This window comes from Carassius auratus, chromosome 47, assembly GCF_003368295.1.
Source record: "Carassius auratus strain Wakin chromosome 47, ASM336829v1, whole genome shotgun sequence".
Classification (NCBI taxonomy): Eukaryota; Metazoa; Chordata; class Actinopteri; order Cypriniformes; family Cyprinidae; genus Carassius; species Carassius auratus.
The window spans coordinates 15464935-15480313 of NC_039289.1; the positions used below are offsets into that span (position 1 = coordinate 15464935).

Here is a 15379-nt window from a genome sequence, read left to right on the forward strand (position 1 = left end):
GAGGTGCTTAACCCTCACGAAATTATGATTTCCACCTTAGAAGCTCAGTTTCAATTAGCACATTTTTGCAACCCTGTTATCAAAATTTGAGACATGTCTAAATAGTTTAGAATCCTTTTTTTATATATATATTTTATTTATTTTTTATAAACACTAGAGTGGGTTGATGTTTAATTGTGTAATGACTAAAACTGATCCAAGGAGTTGTAATTACACAATGTTTTTTTGTTTTGTTTTTATTAAACATCAGTGCTGATTATTTTCCAGTTAATGTCACCAAACCAGACTCAATTTCACATTTAAGATTGTGTGTGCAGTAGATGAATCTAAAGACAAACCGTGGAGTTTATAAAAACAGTTTATTTAAAGAAAGAAAGCCTATACATTGCAGACTAGATGAGTTTCAGGACTCAACGCTAATGTGAACATCACACACACCTGGATCTGTTACTGCGCAGTCCTGTCATAATCCTGTCCATATTCATTCTTAACCTGGAAAAAGCAAACGTTTAAAAAGATCCTGGCTAAAGGCATGTTCAAGACTTCTGCACCAGCTTCCCATAACCTCCTCTGGCGGGGTCATAGTCCTGCCTGTACTCATCTCTGACCTGGAAACACAGAACAGGCTCTGCTGATAGCAGCTGCACACCATCACAATGAAACACAACACCATGCTAACACTGAGAAGGAGGAAATCTTTAAGACTGGAAGCATGAGATACTCTTGTGCTTCTGGATGTTTTCTCACTTACCTGACCGCCTGACTTGCCCCGGCCGAACTGTCGGCCCTCTTTAAAGCCTGCGTCCCAGTCCGTGCGGATGATCCGGTCATCCAGCCGCGTGCCGTTAATAAACCTCATGGCGTTCTCAGCATCGGCACGAGTGTAATACCTTCAGCCGTTAAAGAACTGAACGTTTCTGTCTTTGAAAACAAGTCTCGAGCGAAAGTGAACTGAGATTGTGATCAAATCGTGATTAAAGGACTAATATCATATGCAATTAAATGACTTTATACTAATCTCAAACCACTGATGAGGAATTACAAGCAAAAGTTGTATTTCTTAAAGGTTTAAAAAATTTAGTCACTTACCCATAAGCACATTAAATATGATAAACAGCAGCTCAAATTTGTGGAAATAAATTTCAATGCAAGGACAGAAATTCATTAAAAGTATCTTAATTTGTCTTTCTGACGGGTTTGGCATGACATGACGGTTTTTATTTTTGGGCGAACTATCCTTTAAAAGTTGCAGCAGCAGCAAAGAAGAAAAAAAAGGCAAGTTTGATTTGAAAGGCCAGAGAAAGTGTAAAATTATGTGTAAATTAACAAGTTTTTAAGAGAAAAAGTGAGCCTAAGCTTTCTTAAAGACTTGAGAGAGCTGTCAGAGGAAAGATAGAGGGTTCACACAACACAATATAAGAGCATTTGAGGTCCTCTTGCTGAAACTGAAGGATACTCGACGAAACAGAAGCCGCAGGCCGTCTTCTTGACCTTGTCGAGGCCGATGATGATCCTCTTGACGTCTCCGCTCTTGGAGAAGAGCTCGTGCACCTGCTCCTCGGTGGTGTAGAAGGACAGGTTCCCCACATACAGCGTGCAGCTCTGCTTCAGCAGCTTCTCCTGCTCGTAACGGTTGCCCTGCGGAGAACACAACTCCAGATCTCCCGTGTGCTCCACTCAATCCCACTCTCCGTCTTATACACTAATCTTTGCTTTTCTTTCCTTTGGCTACTTTTATTCAGAAAGGACACAGTAAATTGATAATGTTATAGAATACATCCATTTCAAAACATCAAAGTGTACTATAAAAATACATCTTTTTAAGTGTCAAATCAGCAAATTACAATGATTTCTGAAGGACCCTGAAAATAGAGCCGTCTTTAAATCAAGTATAAAACATATTAAAATAGAAAACAGTACAGTAGCTCACAGTATTGTTTTGATTTTATTTTTTTTAATATTTTTTATTATTAATTAATGCAGCCTTTGTGAACATAATAATCTTCTTTTTAAAAATAAAACCCCTGAATCTAACATACCTTTTTTTAAAGGAACTGTATGCATTAAAACTACTCTATTTGCATAATATACTAATACTTAATATTTATTATCCAAGGGCTGCCTCACAAAAGGTAAACTGTAATGTAGAAGTTTCTTTTAATACATATGTTATTCAAGAAACATTATCCATAAACATTTTTTCAACAGCAAAAAATTAATTATATCTGTAATTTTGTATAATAAATAAATAAAAGATATAGAAAAGGAGAAACATAACTATTATATAATGGGGGGAAATAAAAGGTGTCCGAATGTTTGATGCATCCTTATCAAAAGGAAAAATAATGCTCACCTTAAAATGTTGGTCTCTATACTGGCTTATATCCACATATGAGTCGCTGAAAAGCGCATTTAATTTAATAGACATGGTGAAATTAATAAAATGAATTCAGATTCACAGAAACAGAATCAAATCGACATGAACGTCCTGAGAGCGGAAACGCGTGCTTCTTCTTCCTTCCGCTAACCACGGTGGAAAAGCGCGTTACCGCCACCTACTGATACTGATACTGATACTGATACACACACACACACACACACACACACACACACACACACACACACACACACACACACACACACAGTTACTATTACATATTAATAATATAAATGTTTTTAAACGTTTAGAGGGCTTTTGCCGACTTTACAACTACTTAAGCTAAGAGCCACCGACTAAACCATCTTGCATGGCATGGCACAGAAAAATGAAAAGCTGCACGATTGAAAAATTGAAAATCACAATTTTTTTGGTCCAATAGAGATCACGATTCTCCCACAATTCTGAACTAAACAAAATAATGTGTGACAAAATATTATTGCTGCAGTCTTTGTAAGTGTTCAATTAATTTGAATGAATTTTTAAACATTTTAATATACACTAGTCCAAAGGTTTTTGAACCGTAAGATGTTTTTATGTTTAGTTTTTTTTTAATCCAGAATACAGCAAAAGTAGTAATATTGTGAACTGTTTTTATAATTTAAAATAACTGCTTTCTATGTGAATGTATTTCTGTAATATTATTTATTCCTGTGATTTCAAAGCTGTATTTTCAGCATCATTCCTCCAGTCTTCAGTGTCACGTGATCTTCAGAAATCAGAATAATATGCTGATCTGCTGCTCAAAATGATTATTATATATATTCTGCTAAACTTCCTTGAATGTGTTTCAGGTAAGACGCGATGTAATAAAGGATAGCTTTCTCTGTGTTAGACTTTATATTTGTTTACAAGAAGTCACTGTTACTGGATTGAGTACAAATGTAAGCTTTATTTTCAGTGCACTATTAAAAGAATGAATGAATGAGTGTTATTAATTGAATGAGTTAGATATACAGATCCTCAGGCAAATATACAATAGAATGGGTAATTTTCAATCATCTGAATTGCTCATGTTGACCCATAATTTGGTGTTATATCTGTTAGAACCAGGATTTGCATCTGAACCTTCCCTGTATAGATATAGTATATTATCTTTACAGAAGAGCAAGAAAGCCCTCACATGTGGACTTGATTATAGTTGTGATAACTATAACTGAGATCAGTGTTTGTTTGCTGACTGCTGTAAGTGCCATTACCTGTACATCTTTAATTTTGTATTTAATTACTAGGTTTGTTTTGTCTCTCTCTTTGTGTGGATTTCTAAATACTACTGGAAAGAAAACTTGAGTATTTGAAGATTTACATGAGATACTTTTATTGAAAATAAAGGAAAATCCATCCCTTCTTGAAGATACAGGATTCATTCGGCCCCTGCACAGCATGAAGGGTGAGCTCTTGTTTTTAGCTGTTGGTTTTGAGGTTTTTTATTACATTGATGAGCTCTGGAAAGACTGTGTTCTGGAAATGTCCTCGGTCTGAGTATTTATGTAGATCTGTCTTTAGTCCATCAGCCACTTCCTGTTGCTCTTCCCAGGGCAGGAAGGGGTCATCTGTAGATCCGAACTGAATTAGGTACTGCACGTTTGTTCTCATCTTTTCCCATTCCCATGGCCTGCTGAAATATCCTGAGTGTAATGAGGGAAGGCACGTCAGCACCCAGTCACACTGATGATCACTGATGTTATGTGTGATTACTCACACTCACCGCTCTCTCGTTCATTCTCATCTCCCAGGTCTGATGTGTACGCACCTACCAGAATAACCGCGAAAACTCGGTGTGTTTCTGCGTACCTGAGAGCAAGCCATCAGTTTGAAACAAACAGTTTAGAGATGTTCATCATCACAAAAAACATGCATTTAGTCAGACTGGGAAACCGTTGTTTGGTGCTTTCAAACTTCTTTATAAAACTTCTGGCAGGGATTGATCATTCAAGTTTAATGAATCCCATCCATATCAACAGAAAGGGAAATAACCCGAATAAGCACTGCACATATATGAATACATAGATTAACACAATCCAAAGCTCCTCAAATGTGCGGTCAGTACCTCATGGCTGCAGCGGCTCCTGAACTGTGTCCGATGATGAGCGTTTCTTCATCACATTTCAGCTGCTTCTCCATGAACGGCAGCCAGATGCTCTCTCTGGCAGTCACTGTCGATTCACATGTGTTATAGCAGACATATACCATTCAGATCTCATGTAATATACTTATGTGAGTTTGTACTACCTGGATCCGGCATGTTCTTCAGCGTACAAGATACATCTGGAATCTGCAAAAATGATTGAAAAAATAATCACATAATACTCCACCACTGTAACCATATGAAGGCTGCTATATCATATGCAATATGCAAATGTCTGAAGCCTCTGAATTATCAACATGATCACAATTTTGCTGATACACCACCTCCAGATCATGGTTCCTGTGTGTTTTTGCTGTGAAACATAACAGATTTTTATAAAGTAAATGTAAGAATAACTTTTATTTTGTCATAAACACTCACTGGAATGAAGCAAAAGATTTTGTTGATTAACTATGCATCACTTCGTAGAAAAAGCATGTATTATGTTTGCTAGTTTTAACATCATTATTTATTCATCTCTCAATCATCATTGTGTTGCAGTGCATTATATGTCTTGCTGTGATTAAGATCTCAATGCTTTACATCACAAACTATCCCGATCCTCATCTTATAAATGCCAGCAAATGCAGCAAATAGCACAGGTTTCCTCCGTTTGGGCGTATGATTATTAAAATGATTTTCTGACTACTGTTTGACATGTCAGGCTTGACAGGGTCGAGGAAGATGAAATGCATCCTGCCTGTCACTATGACAGCTGAATGATGTCTGTACATCAGCTCATCATACCTCGTTTATTCGTTGCTTTGCCCATCCATACCAGTTACAGTGCTCGATGTTCCCCGCGCCGTTTCCAGGCACAATCACTGCTCTCTTCAGAGGCATTTATAAACCCAAGTTCAGCTGCTCACGCAAAACCCTGCACGGAAGTGAACAGTGCGCGCGCGCGTGGAGCAGAGTGTTCCTCGTGCTGCGCAGCGCCGCCTGAGCACAGTCCTCCGGGCTGCTCTCCACGGGACAGGGGTTTGACCCTTTCACAGTCCACAGGACAGGGGTTTGACCCTTAGACTGTATAAAAACAGGTTTGACCATAGGGTTTGACAGGCACTGCAAACATTTTCTGTCAGCCGAACCCGCAGTCTTGCGAGATATAAACTGGGAACTACGAGACATACTGTTTAATTCATCTATTAATTATTTATTTGTTTATTTTTAGAGATAAGAAAGTAAATAATAATAATAATAATAATAATAATAACTAAATTCTGGAAAGGATATCACAATTAAATGTATAATTCACAAAGTTCACAGTGGCTGAAAAAATATATAGGCTACAGCGGCAAAACTGGAGTCATATTTGATATTTTACCCCTCTTTCTCTCAACAATAATATTTATGTTATTTGTCAACTTTATTTTATTTTTTTGCTGATTGATCAAAGGAGTGGATGCATCAATCGTCGCAAGGGGCGCAAATGTATAACAAGGTCATTGCGTGTTTGTGAAAATATGTACTTATTATGTTAAAACCCAATCTCTTCAAAATTATTTACATACATTTTGTATGAATAATGTTACACTAAAAGCAACAGATCTGGATACTGGATTGCAACCTACAGCAAATCTAGTGTTTAATGGATCCAGTAACTTTAACTTAAAAAAATATGTTGAGCCTTTTATTAATTTATTAATGTACTTATGTATTTATTTTGTGGCAAAGATCTGTACCAGAGCACTGAGGCCCAGGGTCATCTGTCATCAGTAAACCTCTCCCATCCGACTGAGAGGTGTGTGTGTGTGTGTGTGTGTGTGTTTGTTCGTGCGGGCGTGTAACAACAGCCGCTAGCTTTTTTCATATCACAGTCTAATGCTTGGCTAATACGAAGCTGTTAAAGTTCACACTTTGACGTGTTTGTTTGCTATGCAGAAGACGCGTGCATGTCAAGGCGCGTGCGCGTGTATCTGAGTATGAGCTGTATTAATCAGTCTGTGATTAGTGATCAATGGTGTGAGTGCGCGGCTCTCTCTGGAGATCAGCAGATTCGATGCAAAAGAGAGTCGGAGGTGATGAAGGATCAGGGTAAGCACTATTGCCATTATTTATTCATAATAACAAATATCGGAACGGGGTGATACTAACATTTATTAGCCGATAAAAAATATGTATCCTGACTGACAAGCGCTCAGCTAACAAAAATATGTTCTGAGAACTTTACGTTAACTTTACCGTAATGTTAGGAAAACGGTATTTCTTAAAGTTATCTTCACGTTTTAAACGTTTAAAACCTTTTTTCTTGGTTATTTCGAACGTTAGAGCAAACATAAAGACAGCATTCATTTGATCTTTTCGCAAACATTGTGGGAATGTTACATTTGAATGTCCTCTGAACGTTCTGAAACCATTAGTAAGTTGAAACATTTATACGTTACGTTACGTTAGAGGAACATCCAAATAAAGCGTTTCAGGAAAAACAGGCCACGAGCGATGTTTAAATACCATTTGAAAACAAATTATTAGAGACAAACATTTTGTTAGTGTCACTGGACACATTTTTATTTACAACTTTTGCCAACCTTCTGAGAATATTCCCTGTTTGTTTAGTAGATCTATAACTTCTTATGGGCAAAATATTTGGCCTTTGGGATGCTCATTAAAAATAATCCTCTGTAATCATCTGTTACGCTTGCTAATTAAATATTTCCAAATTTCACCCAGATGTGAAAGTCTTTAAAACCACAAGAAAACTTTACATCATCTTATTCACAGATTTGAATCTGCAGTGGAAAAATAATCTTATTTAAACTCTGAAATATACAGACTGAATGGATAAACTCTGTAATTTGTGTCCCAGGAACCGACATCTCTCTCTAAACACACACACACACACACACACACACACACACAGCACTGTTATTCTCCGGTGAGCCTGTTTGAGCGTTTCTCTCTTAGCTTTTCACAGGTAAAGCCTCTAAACGCAACACGATGTCTGCAATGCTGGGTCTCTGCTGTGTTTGAATTGTAGGAGAGGTTTTGTGCTGGTCTTGTAGAGCTGTGCTTGAGGGCTAGGCTTGGTTTGTTAGTTTCTGGCCTCTGCATGTCTTTATGCCACTGGCAGTCGGTGGTTTTCGGTTCTGTGTGATTAGACATGTGCGAGTCTGTCATGACAGCTGCTGCCACGGGTATACTATACCCTTATTCCCTGTATATTTAGATACTGCAGCAGATGTCTCCGTGACCGAGGGGTTCAGAAGGGTCTATAGAGATATGAAGGACAGATGAATGATCACTGGTCATGGGACAGCAGATCGCTCAGCAGGTGTTTCCTCAGACCCCATGAGTCCAAGGAACAGTCAGTTTCGGTCTGTCCGCAGTGCTTTACGTATGTCTCTGTCAGAGATGACACCCAGATGGACGAGGAGTGCAGCAAAGCGTGTCCAGTCGTAATCCCCACGCTGATGCCACCTGAATGTGTTCAGAATAACCTTCTGACTCTCCCTCTCTGGGATCAGGGAAGTTTTCTTTGGTCTTTTCACGGCTGACCCAGGCCGGCTTCTACAAACGCTTGTGATCAGCCTCTTCTCTCCCACAGTGCACATGTCTTACATTTCCCTGTCTCATCGAGAGCCCATGATTATACGTATTATAATGATAATCTCTGTTATTTGAATTAAGAGCGCTGCAGATCTTTTGATTCATACAGTACGTGTCAAGTTTAGAATCATTTTCTCTTGTTTTTGTAAAGGATCTCTTATTATGCTCACGAAGGCTGTATTTATTTGGTTAAAATACAATAAAAAAAAAAGAAAAGAAGAGAGATACTGTGTTCTGTTGATGGGAGGAAGTAAGAGTTTAGACCGAACCAGCAGGCAGAAAACTCTCTTGTAACCGGTCAGGTGCTGTCTGTGCACGCTTACTCAAAGCTCAAACTGTTTCTGAGTCTCTATAGGAACAGCGTAACTCCAAAACAGACACGACCTTCATCTCGAAGCCAGAAATGATATCAGCATGTTCCTTCACTGATTACTTAGATTCACACAGACACAATACAAGCTTGAGCAAGTCAGTGGAAACTCAATATAGTTTCTCAAACCTGACGTGACCAGCTTCGTTAAATCTTACATTTAGGCCATTTAGTTAAGAATATCAATATAATGACAGATGGCAAAATATTCAAGCTGATTTAAAGATTTTTGACCCCTAGATGCCATATTCCCAAAACATCTGGAGGACCATTAGGTCATGGTCCCATTGAGACATACAAACAACTGTTGTAGGATTAATTTTGAAACCATTTTGACTCAGAAATTGGTAGGACACACTTTTACAAAGAAATAACATGAAATTAAATGATTGAAGTAGTATTTTTGTGAAATGAACTCTAATAATCCTGTCCTGATGTCTGATAGGGTTTTATTTTATGATATTTTATATTGGTTTTTATAGGCTACTATCAACCTCCAAAGGTATTTCTTATTTTTTTTTAGTTTATTTACTGATAAGCAGACATGTTAGTCACGCTGTAGTTTTGAGACGTGAGTATCTCCTCACAGTTTTCAGAAAGCAGAGCAGATGGAAAGGCTTGGACACATGGGAAGTGAGTAACTGGGAGATGTGGAGAGACTGAGTCAGATTGTCTTCCAGCTGTTGATCGGCTCAGTGTGCACCTCCTGTTCTCACACACTCCCTTTCTCTTGAGCTCCAGGCGCTCCCTTGTGTCCCGCGGTGTGTTAAAGAGCCTGCTGACATGATTGCCTCATTCAGCCATGAATCATCAATTAGCACATTTCATTTACACTGTTCTTTCCATGCTTGACTGAGGACGGTGAAAGATGTAGCCGATAAATGAAGGGAAATGTAATTATAATTAAATATAACTGTCAGTATTTATTTGTTGTTGTATAAAAGAGTGCACAAGACTCTTTGAGGGCTTTTATTTGTAAGCTATAATGGTAATCCCTTGATTACAATGAGCTTTGGCTCTCTGCAGCGGTTGAAGCGGCTCAGCTGTGATGGAGACGCCTGGCATCTACTGCTGACGTTACAGATCCAAAGCAATCTGTCAGGAAACTATTGTTGTCATATAAAAACTGAAATCACTTTTCAAGCAAAACATTTCGCTGGAAAAAGTTTGCACACATCTTGAAATACAGTTTTTATTCTGGGTGAGAATCAATCTGTTGTGAGAAAATGTGTTTAATGTAAGGAAGCCACTCCCCTTTCTCTTTCTCTTAATTAAGGACAACATTGCCTGGCTATTGATGCAAATTATTGATTATTTTTATAATTGATATTAAGCTTTTAATTTCAGTTCATGTAAAAATCCCTTCTCAAACTTTCACGACAACTGCTGTTTATTCTCTTAATTTAACAAACATCTAGTTTTGTTTCTAGTTACAGTAAAGCACTTTTATAAGGTGATTGTACATAAATATTTATGAAACTTCGTATTTGAAATAACAGTAAATGCAGTAAAAATTTGCACCAGTGTGCAACCAGTTTGTGGTCATTTTAAACAACTGTTAAACCACAAATGTCAATGCATTGCACGGTTTACTTCCATGTTATGCACAATCCACAAGATTGGGACAAGATTCCTCTAATTTTCATACATTTTTTTTTGTAGCATTCAATGTTACGGTTTACTGCAAATGCCAAAGATAGTTTTTGACTTCTTATTGAACACCGAGCATTCAGAAGTGATTTGAAGAAGACTTTAGGATGTTCATACCTTTCTATCTGGCAGTCATGAGGTAAAATCTAACACTTCAAGAGATGATTTGTAAGGGCAGGATGTCTGATGGTGAGGCTCTACAGTCGTGATAGCTAGTCCTGCTTCACCAGCGTGTGTGTGTGTGTGTGTGTGTGTGTGTGTGTGCAAACATATCTTTTCAGACACACACACACCGACACACAGTCATGCACATTTCAAAGCCTATACTCGTAAGCACATGATGCCAATAAAACTTTTCATGGAAAAGAAAATATAAAACAGCCTGTGCCCCAAGACTATGACTTTATAAATGCATTTAACTTATTACAACCTTTAATCCTTTCATTCAATGCCAGTTCAATTCACACAAACATTCATGTTTACAGCAAGTGTAACGGGTCAGACGTGAGATCGTGAGTTCAGTGTTTCAGATAAACTGAATATGATCCCTCTGCTTTGAGAGCACTAGTATGAAGACTGACTATGACTGTCAGCGTTTACAGCTCTGACGTCTGTACACCAGAGCAAACATCGGAGAGAAGCGTTGTCCTCCAGCCTCTCACTGTTTTCCTGATTACTGTACCACAGAGCATGTGAAGATCAGTGAAGAGAAGGCTGATTAAACTCAGGCTGTGGCTCCTTGTGTTTGGATTGGGAAGGAAACAGCTGTGTGTGTGTGTGTGTGTGTGTGTGTGTGTGTGTTTCCTGTACAGGTGACAGGTGACAGAGCAGCTTCTTGATCTCTCATCTCTGAGTAATAGACTATATTACTGGGTTTTTCTGTTACTTTAAAGTTTTCAGTATGTAACCATAGTTTGCGAAATGAATGCCATTTTGATTTTTTTGTGTGTGTTTGTAATATTTGTTTAGAAAAGGTAAAGGTGGCACTGTTTATAGAGTAGTTTCTTGACACATTAAACTGGGTTTAAGCAGCTGGAGGGGGACTGCTGTGTTCAGATGATCTGACGCTGGATCAGTTTAGTCTGAGGGGAATAAAAGCAGCGTTGATGTGGAATACAGAAGTCATTTAATGTTATTTGCCAGACAACATGTTTTGAGGTTACAGTCTTAGACCGAGGTTCTTATCTTTGGCCCTGGATGATTTTTCCTGCAGAGTTATGGTCCAGCCTCGATCTAATTCACCTGCCGGTATCTTTCTAGTGCTCCTGATGAGCTTGTTCAGGCTTGTTTGATTAGAGTTGGAGCTGAACTCTGTGGGACAGTGCGTCTCGATAACCTCTGGTCTAACAGATTTGAGTCTAATTTCTGAACTTGACACTTCTACGAGCTCAAATAATACTCATTCAACTAAACCTATAACAGACTAGTGAAGTGAATCAAACTAGACTGTCCTTTTGAAGGGTGAGATTGAATGTTTGCCACTAGATAGCAGTACATGATCAAACAAAAGTCACTTCTCTCATTACACTTACTACATAATACATATGCAACACTATTTAGTAGTATATACTGTGCACTGTATTGGTCTAAAATATTTTTTAATTGCATGTTGTTTGTGCTTATTACTACTAATAAGAAATAATAGTTTGTTATATAGTATATGTCTCATACTAAATACACTTTTAAAAAATGAGTGGGAGAATTTGCCTTATGCTTTGGAAAGGCGCTTTATTAATGAAACTTAAATAACAACTTACTCTTTCTTTCTTTCATACTCTTTTTAAACCCACACAAAAGAAATAAACGAGTTTAAAATAAACATGAACTGTAATAGCATGCAATATTAAAGACTTTCAGCTAGGCGTCATTTTCATCGTGTCAACATTTATCATTTTAATTTTAACTGTTAAAATATCAAAACATTTAATAAAAGGAATAACTATATAGATGTCTTTATTAAAAATAAATAAAAATAGTTATTTTATTGTATGTTTTTGTCATTTTAATATAAGTTTAACAAAATGAAAACAGAAAATGCTAATTTAAAATATTAATTAATAACTACATTGATATCTCAGTGCTGCTAAAATAATACTGCTTGATATATATATATATATATATGTGTATGTATATATATGTATGTGTGTGTGTGTGTGTGTGTATATATATATATATATATATATATATATATATATATATATATATATATATATATATATATATATATCAAAATGGAAGTTTTTGGCTGTTAGTATTTGTTATCTATAAGTGTGTCCCAAAATAATGACAAAATTAGCATTTAGAAAATACAGTATATGCATTCAATATTTACAGTCTCTCTCTTCCACCAATATGGATCAACAATTCTGATGATGTCATTCTGCACTTCAGAAAACTCCCAAAATTGAAATCATCTTTCATATGATTTAGAGGTCAGCAGGTTCTCAAATGTTGACTGTTGAGTTAAAATAATGTAATAAAAACAAATAAATTCCAAATGTATATTTGACACGTGGAAATAAACCGGATACTTATCTGACGCTGCCTTAAAGGTTTAGTTCACCCAAAAATCATAATTGTCATTAAAGGGGGGGTGAAATGCTATTTCATGCATACTGAGTTTTTTACACTGTTAAAGAGTTGGATTCCCATGCTAAACATGGACAAAGTTTCAAAAATTAAGTTGTACGTTTGAAGGAGTATTTCTGTTCCAAAAATACTCCTTCCGGTTTGTCACAAGTTTGGGAAAGTTTTTTTCGAGTATGGCTTTGTGTGACGTTAGATGGAGCGGAATTTCCTTATATGGGTCCTGAGCAGTGTTGTGGGTAAGAGTAATCAGTAACTTCGTTATTTTTTAAAAAAAGTAATCCGTTATTTTAAGGAAAGGAAAATCCCGACTGCAGCCTGCTTTTTGTCAGACAGTAGTCCTAGGTCTACTGTGCCACCTGCGGATGTATCAGCGGAGCCGAAGCTCTGTGATCGTAAAGTCAATGGCTGTGATGCGTCTGTGCCCTGCGCCTGACCCTGTGTGTGTGGGGTTTTTTTTTTTTTTTTTGAACTCCCGGAAAGATAGCAGAGAGGACAGCGTTTGGTTTATGGAAGTACGCACATTATTTTCAATTTGTCAACGAAAAAGAAATCGACTGTCGGACAAACGTTTCGAAAATCTGCTTCTGCTACGTTTTAATCACTACTTTGAAGAGTAAATGTAAGAGGACTGTGTTACAGCGAATTTAGGCTTGTGACTGTGAGTGACACTTTAATAATAATTAGTTCGGCTATTAAGCGATTTGTCATTTGCCTGTGTGGCAGTGAAGGATTTAATTCGGTTTGTTATCATTTTTGTTTGACAGGCAGCTGTTAATTTCTGTTAGATCATTGGCTGGCTGGTTGTTCATCATTTCTAAATGGATTTAAATCTGCAAGCCTGTTTAAGGTTGGGTTTACAAGTAAGCATACTTGTACTTTGATAAATGCATTATGTAAAGTTAAAGAAAAATCAGGAGTTATCTTGTGGTGCTCATAATATACAGTAGCCTAGGCTACCTGGGCCGGGTAACGTTAGGTGCGAATTTTGATTAATAATATGTTCTTTGATAATAAATAAATAAAACGCCATGTGGAATAGCCTATTGCTGACTGTCTTTCCTGTTATTGTTATCCTGCAGTGTTCATTTAGTCGGATGACTGACGTTATTCATTGTCGGGAGTCACGACTTCTAGGTGCATTTAAAGGGGCCAGGGGGCTGTGTCTGTCATGTGTGAGCCGCTGCAAACGGCTTTTAATTTTTGGTAACGCATGAGTACTCTAACTTGTAATTGATGGTAACGTAACTTAACTAACTACTTTCCAAAGTAACTATACCCAACACTGGTCCTGAGGCACTTCTGCCGGAAGAGCGCGTGCTCCCGTATAGCAGAGCACTGAGAGCACAACAGACATTCACTGATCAGAGCGAGAGCGAAATGTCACAGAAGAAGTGTGTTTTTGGTTGCAACCCTGCACAGATTACCAAAAGAGAAACAGCATTAAGGGACCAGTGGATGGAGTTTATTTTTACAGAGCATCAACGGAAAAAACTGTGACTTTCAGCATTGTCTTCTCTTCCGTGTCTGTTGTGAGAGAAGTTTGTGATATCTGGTTCATGAATGAATCATTCGATGTAACCGAATCTTCTTGAACCAGTTCACCAAATCTAACTGAATCATTTTAAACGGTTCGCGTCTCTAATAAATCTAAAATATCCTAAAGGCCTATGACATGAAAATTTCACTTTCTGAGGTTTTTTAACATTAATATGAGGTCCCCTAGCCTGTATATAGTCCCCAAGTTTCTAGAAATTTTAATAGGTGTAAATAGAGATTTTGCTATCTTTCTCTGTCTTTGAGAAAATGTTTCATGCTACTTCTTAGCATGAAACAAATCTGTTATTTAAATTGTCATTTAACTACAGAGAGCGATCAAAGAAAGCTCACTTTTTTCCGGAGCTGTTACACATCGCGAGTATATCTGCACACTTGCCCAAACTCCCGTTACAATGAATGACGCTGTTATGCTGCACAAAAAAGCTCTTACTGTGTTCATGTGTTTGCTGTTAGCTGTGGTGAAAGCATTTTGTGAGAAAACGTGTTGCAATAATGACGAGATCACTGCATCCACATGATAAACAGACTCTGTCTACTCAATGCTCATCACTGCAGCCTTTCATGTGATGGGAAAAGATCGAAAAAATAATTATATAATCAACAAATCCACGATTCGTTAATCTCGACAGCTGTAATAATATATATATGAGAGGGGTTCCACATCTAATATGCATTTCGTATGCAAAGATTGTACAACAGTTGTAGTTTACTCGGCGTCTCACAGCAGACACGCCCCTTCAAACAGAGCATTCAAGCCAGAGGGCTAATATCAGGATATTAAAATGCTTTTTATTTCTAAATTTTAAATGTAAAATCATACTAACAATATAAATACACCTAAGGAAACATTAAAAAAGCATTTAAAGAAAAGGTAATAATCCATGTCATGGGACCTTTAAACTGTGTTCAGAAGCTGAACGAAGGTCTCACAGGTTTGGAAGAACATGAGGGTGAGTTATTAATGACATAATTATGATTTTTGGGTGAACTATCCCTTTAAGGCAGTGTCAGTTAAGTATCCAGTTTATTTCCAAATATATTGTATACCAAATAGAGTCAGTACACTGAATTTGGTGTAGGGTTGATTATTTGTTTTTGT

At 37.3% G+C, this 15379-nt stretch overlaps 3 protein-coding genes across 5 annotated transcripts in view; 1 reads left to right on the top strand and 2 right to left on the bottom strand.

Moving 5' to 3' along the window:
* Window positions 1-340: 340 nt before the first annotated feature.
* On the bottom strand, window positions 341-2524 carry LOC113065220 (nuclear cap-binding protein subunit 2). Its single transcript, XM_026236485.1, has 4 exons — window positions 2354-2524; window positions 1457-1638; window positions 752-890; window positions 341-608 (listed from the first exon to the last, which is right to left on the bottom strand). The coding sequence occupies exons 1-4, from the start codon at window positions 2426-2428 to the stop codon at window positions 537-539; spliced, it is 468 nt and encodes a 155-aa protein (XP_026092270.1). The 5' UTR covers window positions 2429-2524; the 3' UTR covers window positions 341-536.
* A 1206-nt stretch (window positions 2525-3730) lies between these two features.
* On the bottom strand, window positions 3731-5477 carry rbbp9 (retinoblastoma binding protein 9). Its single transcript, XM_026236486.1, has 5 exons — window positions 5313-5477; window positions 4670-4712; window positions 4488-4593; window positions 4146-4231; window positions 3731-4065 (listed from the first exon to the last, which is right to left on the bottom strand). The coding sequence occupies exons 1-5, from the start codon at window positions 5406-5408 to the stop codon at window positions 3842-3844; spliced, it is 555 nt and encodes a 184-aa protein (XP_026092271.1). The 5' UTR covers window positions 5409-5477; the 3' UTR covers window positions 3731-3841.
* Window positions 5478-6355: 878 nt separating this feature from the next.
* The window catches only part of LOC113065223 (rho guanine nucleotide exchange factor 3), a 62811-nt gene continuing 53787 nt past the window's right edge, over window positions 6356-15379 (top strand). For 2 of the 3 annotated variants that reach the window (XM_026236488.1, XM_026236487.1), the window contains exon 1: window positions 6357-6602. In XM_026236488.1, the coding sequence (XP_026092273.1) occupies window positions 6568-6602 (35 nt within the window). In that variant the 5' untranslated portion in view covers window positions 6357-6567. Of the gene's footprint in view, window positions 6603-15379 lie in introns of all 3 variants that reach the window. The other variant, XM_026236492.1, reaches the window with a different exon arrangement.

What these genes read in the sequence shown, in the direction of transcription:
- LOC113065220 (XM_026236485.1), bottom strand. Translation starts at nt 2,428, where the DNA reads ATGTCTATTAAATTAAATGCGCTTTTCAGCGACTCATATGTGGATATA. An exon ending in ATAGAGACCAACATTTTAAG is followed by an intron (nt 1,639 to 2,353) that starts GTGAGCATTATT and finishes TGTTCTCCGCAG; the next exon opens with GGCAACCGTTACGAGCAGGA. An exon ending in GGGGCAAGTCAGGCGGTCAG is followed by an intron (nt 609 to 751) that starts GTAAGTGAGAAA and finishes CTGTGTTTCCAG; the next exon opens with GTCAGAGATGAGTACAGGCA.
- rbbp9 (XM_026236486.1), bottom strand. Translation starts at nt 5,408, where the DNA reads ATGCCTCTGAAGAGAGCAGTGATTGTGCCTGGAAACGGCGCGGGGAAC. An exon ending in GGAGCCGCTGCAGCCATGAG is followed by an intron (nt 4,232 to 4,487) that starts GTACTGACCGCA and finishes GCTTGCTCTCAG; the next exon opens with GTACGCAGAAACACACCGAG. An exon ending in TGAGAATGAACGAGAGAGCG is followed by an intron (nt 4,066 to 4,145) that starts GTGAGTGTGAGT and finishes CATTACACTCAG; the next exon opens with GATATTTCAGCAGGCCATGG.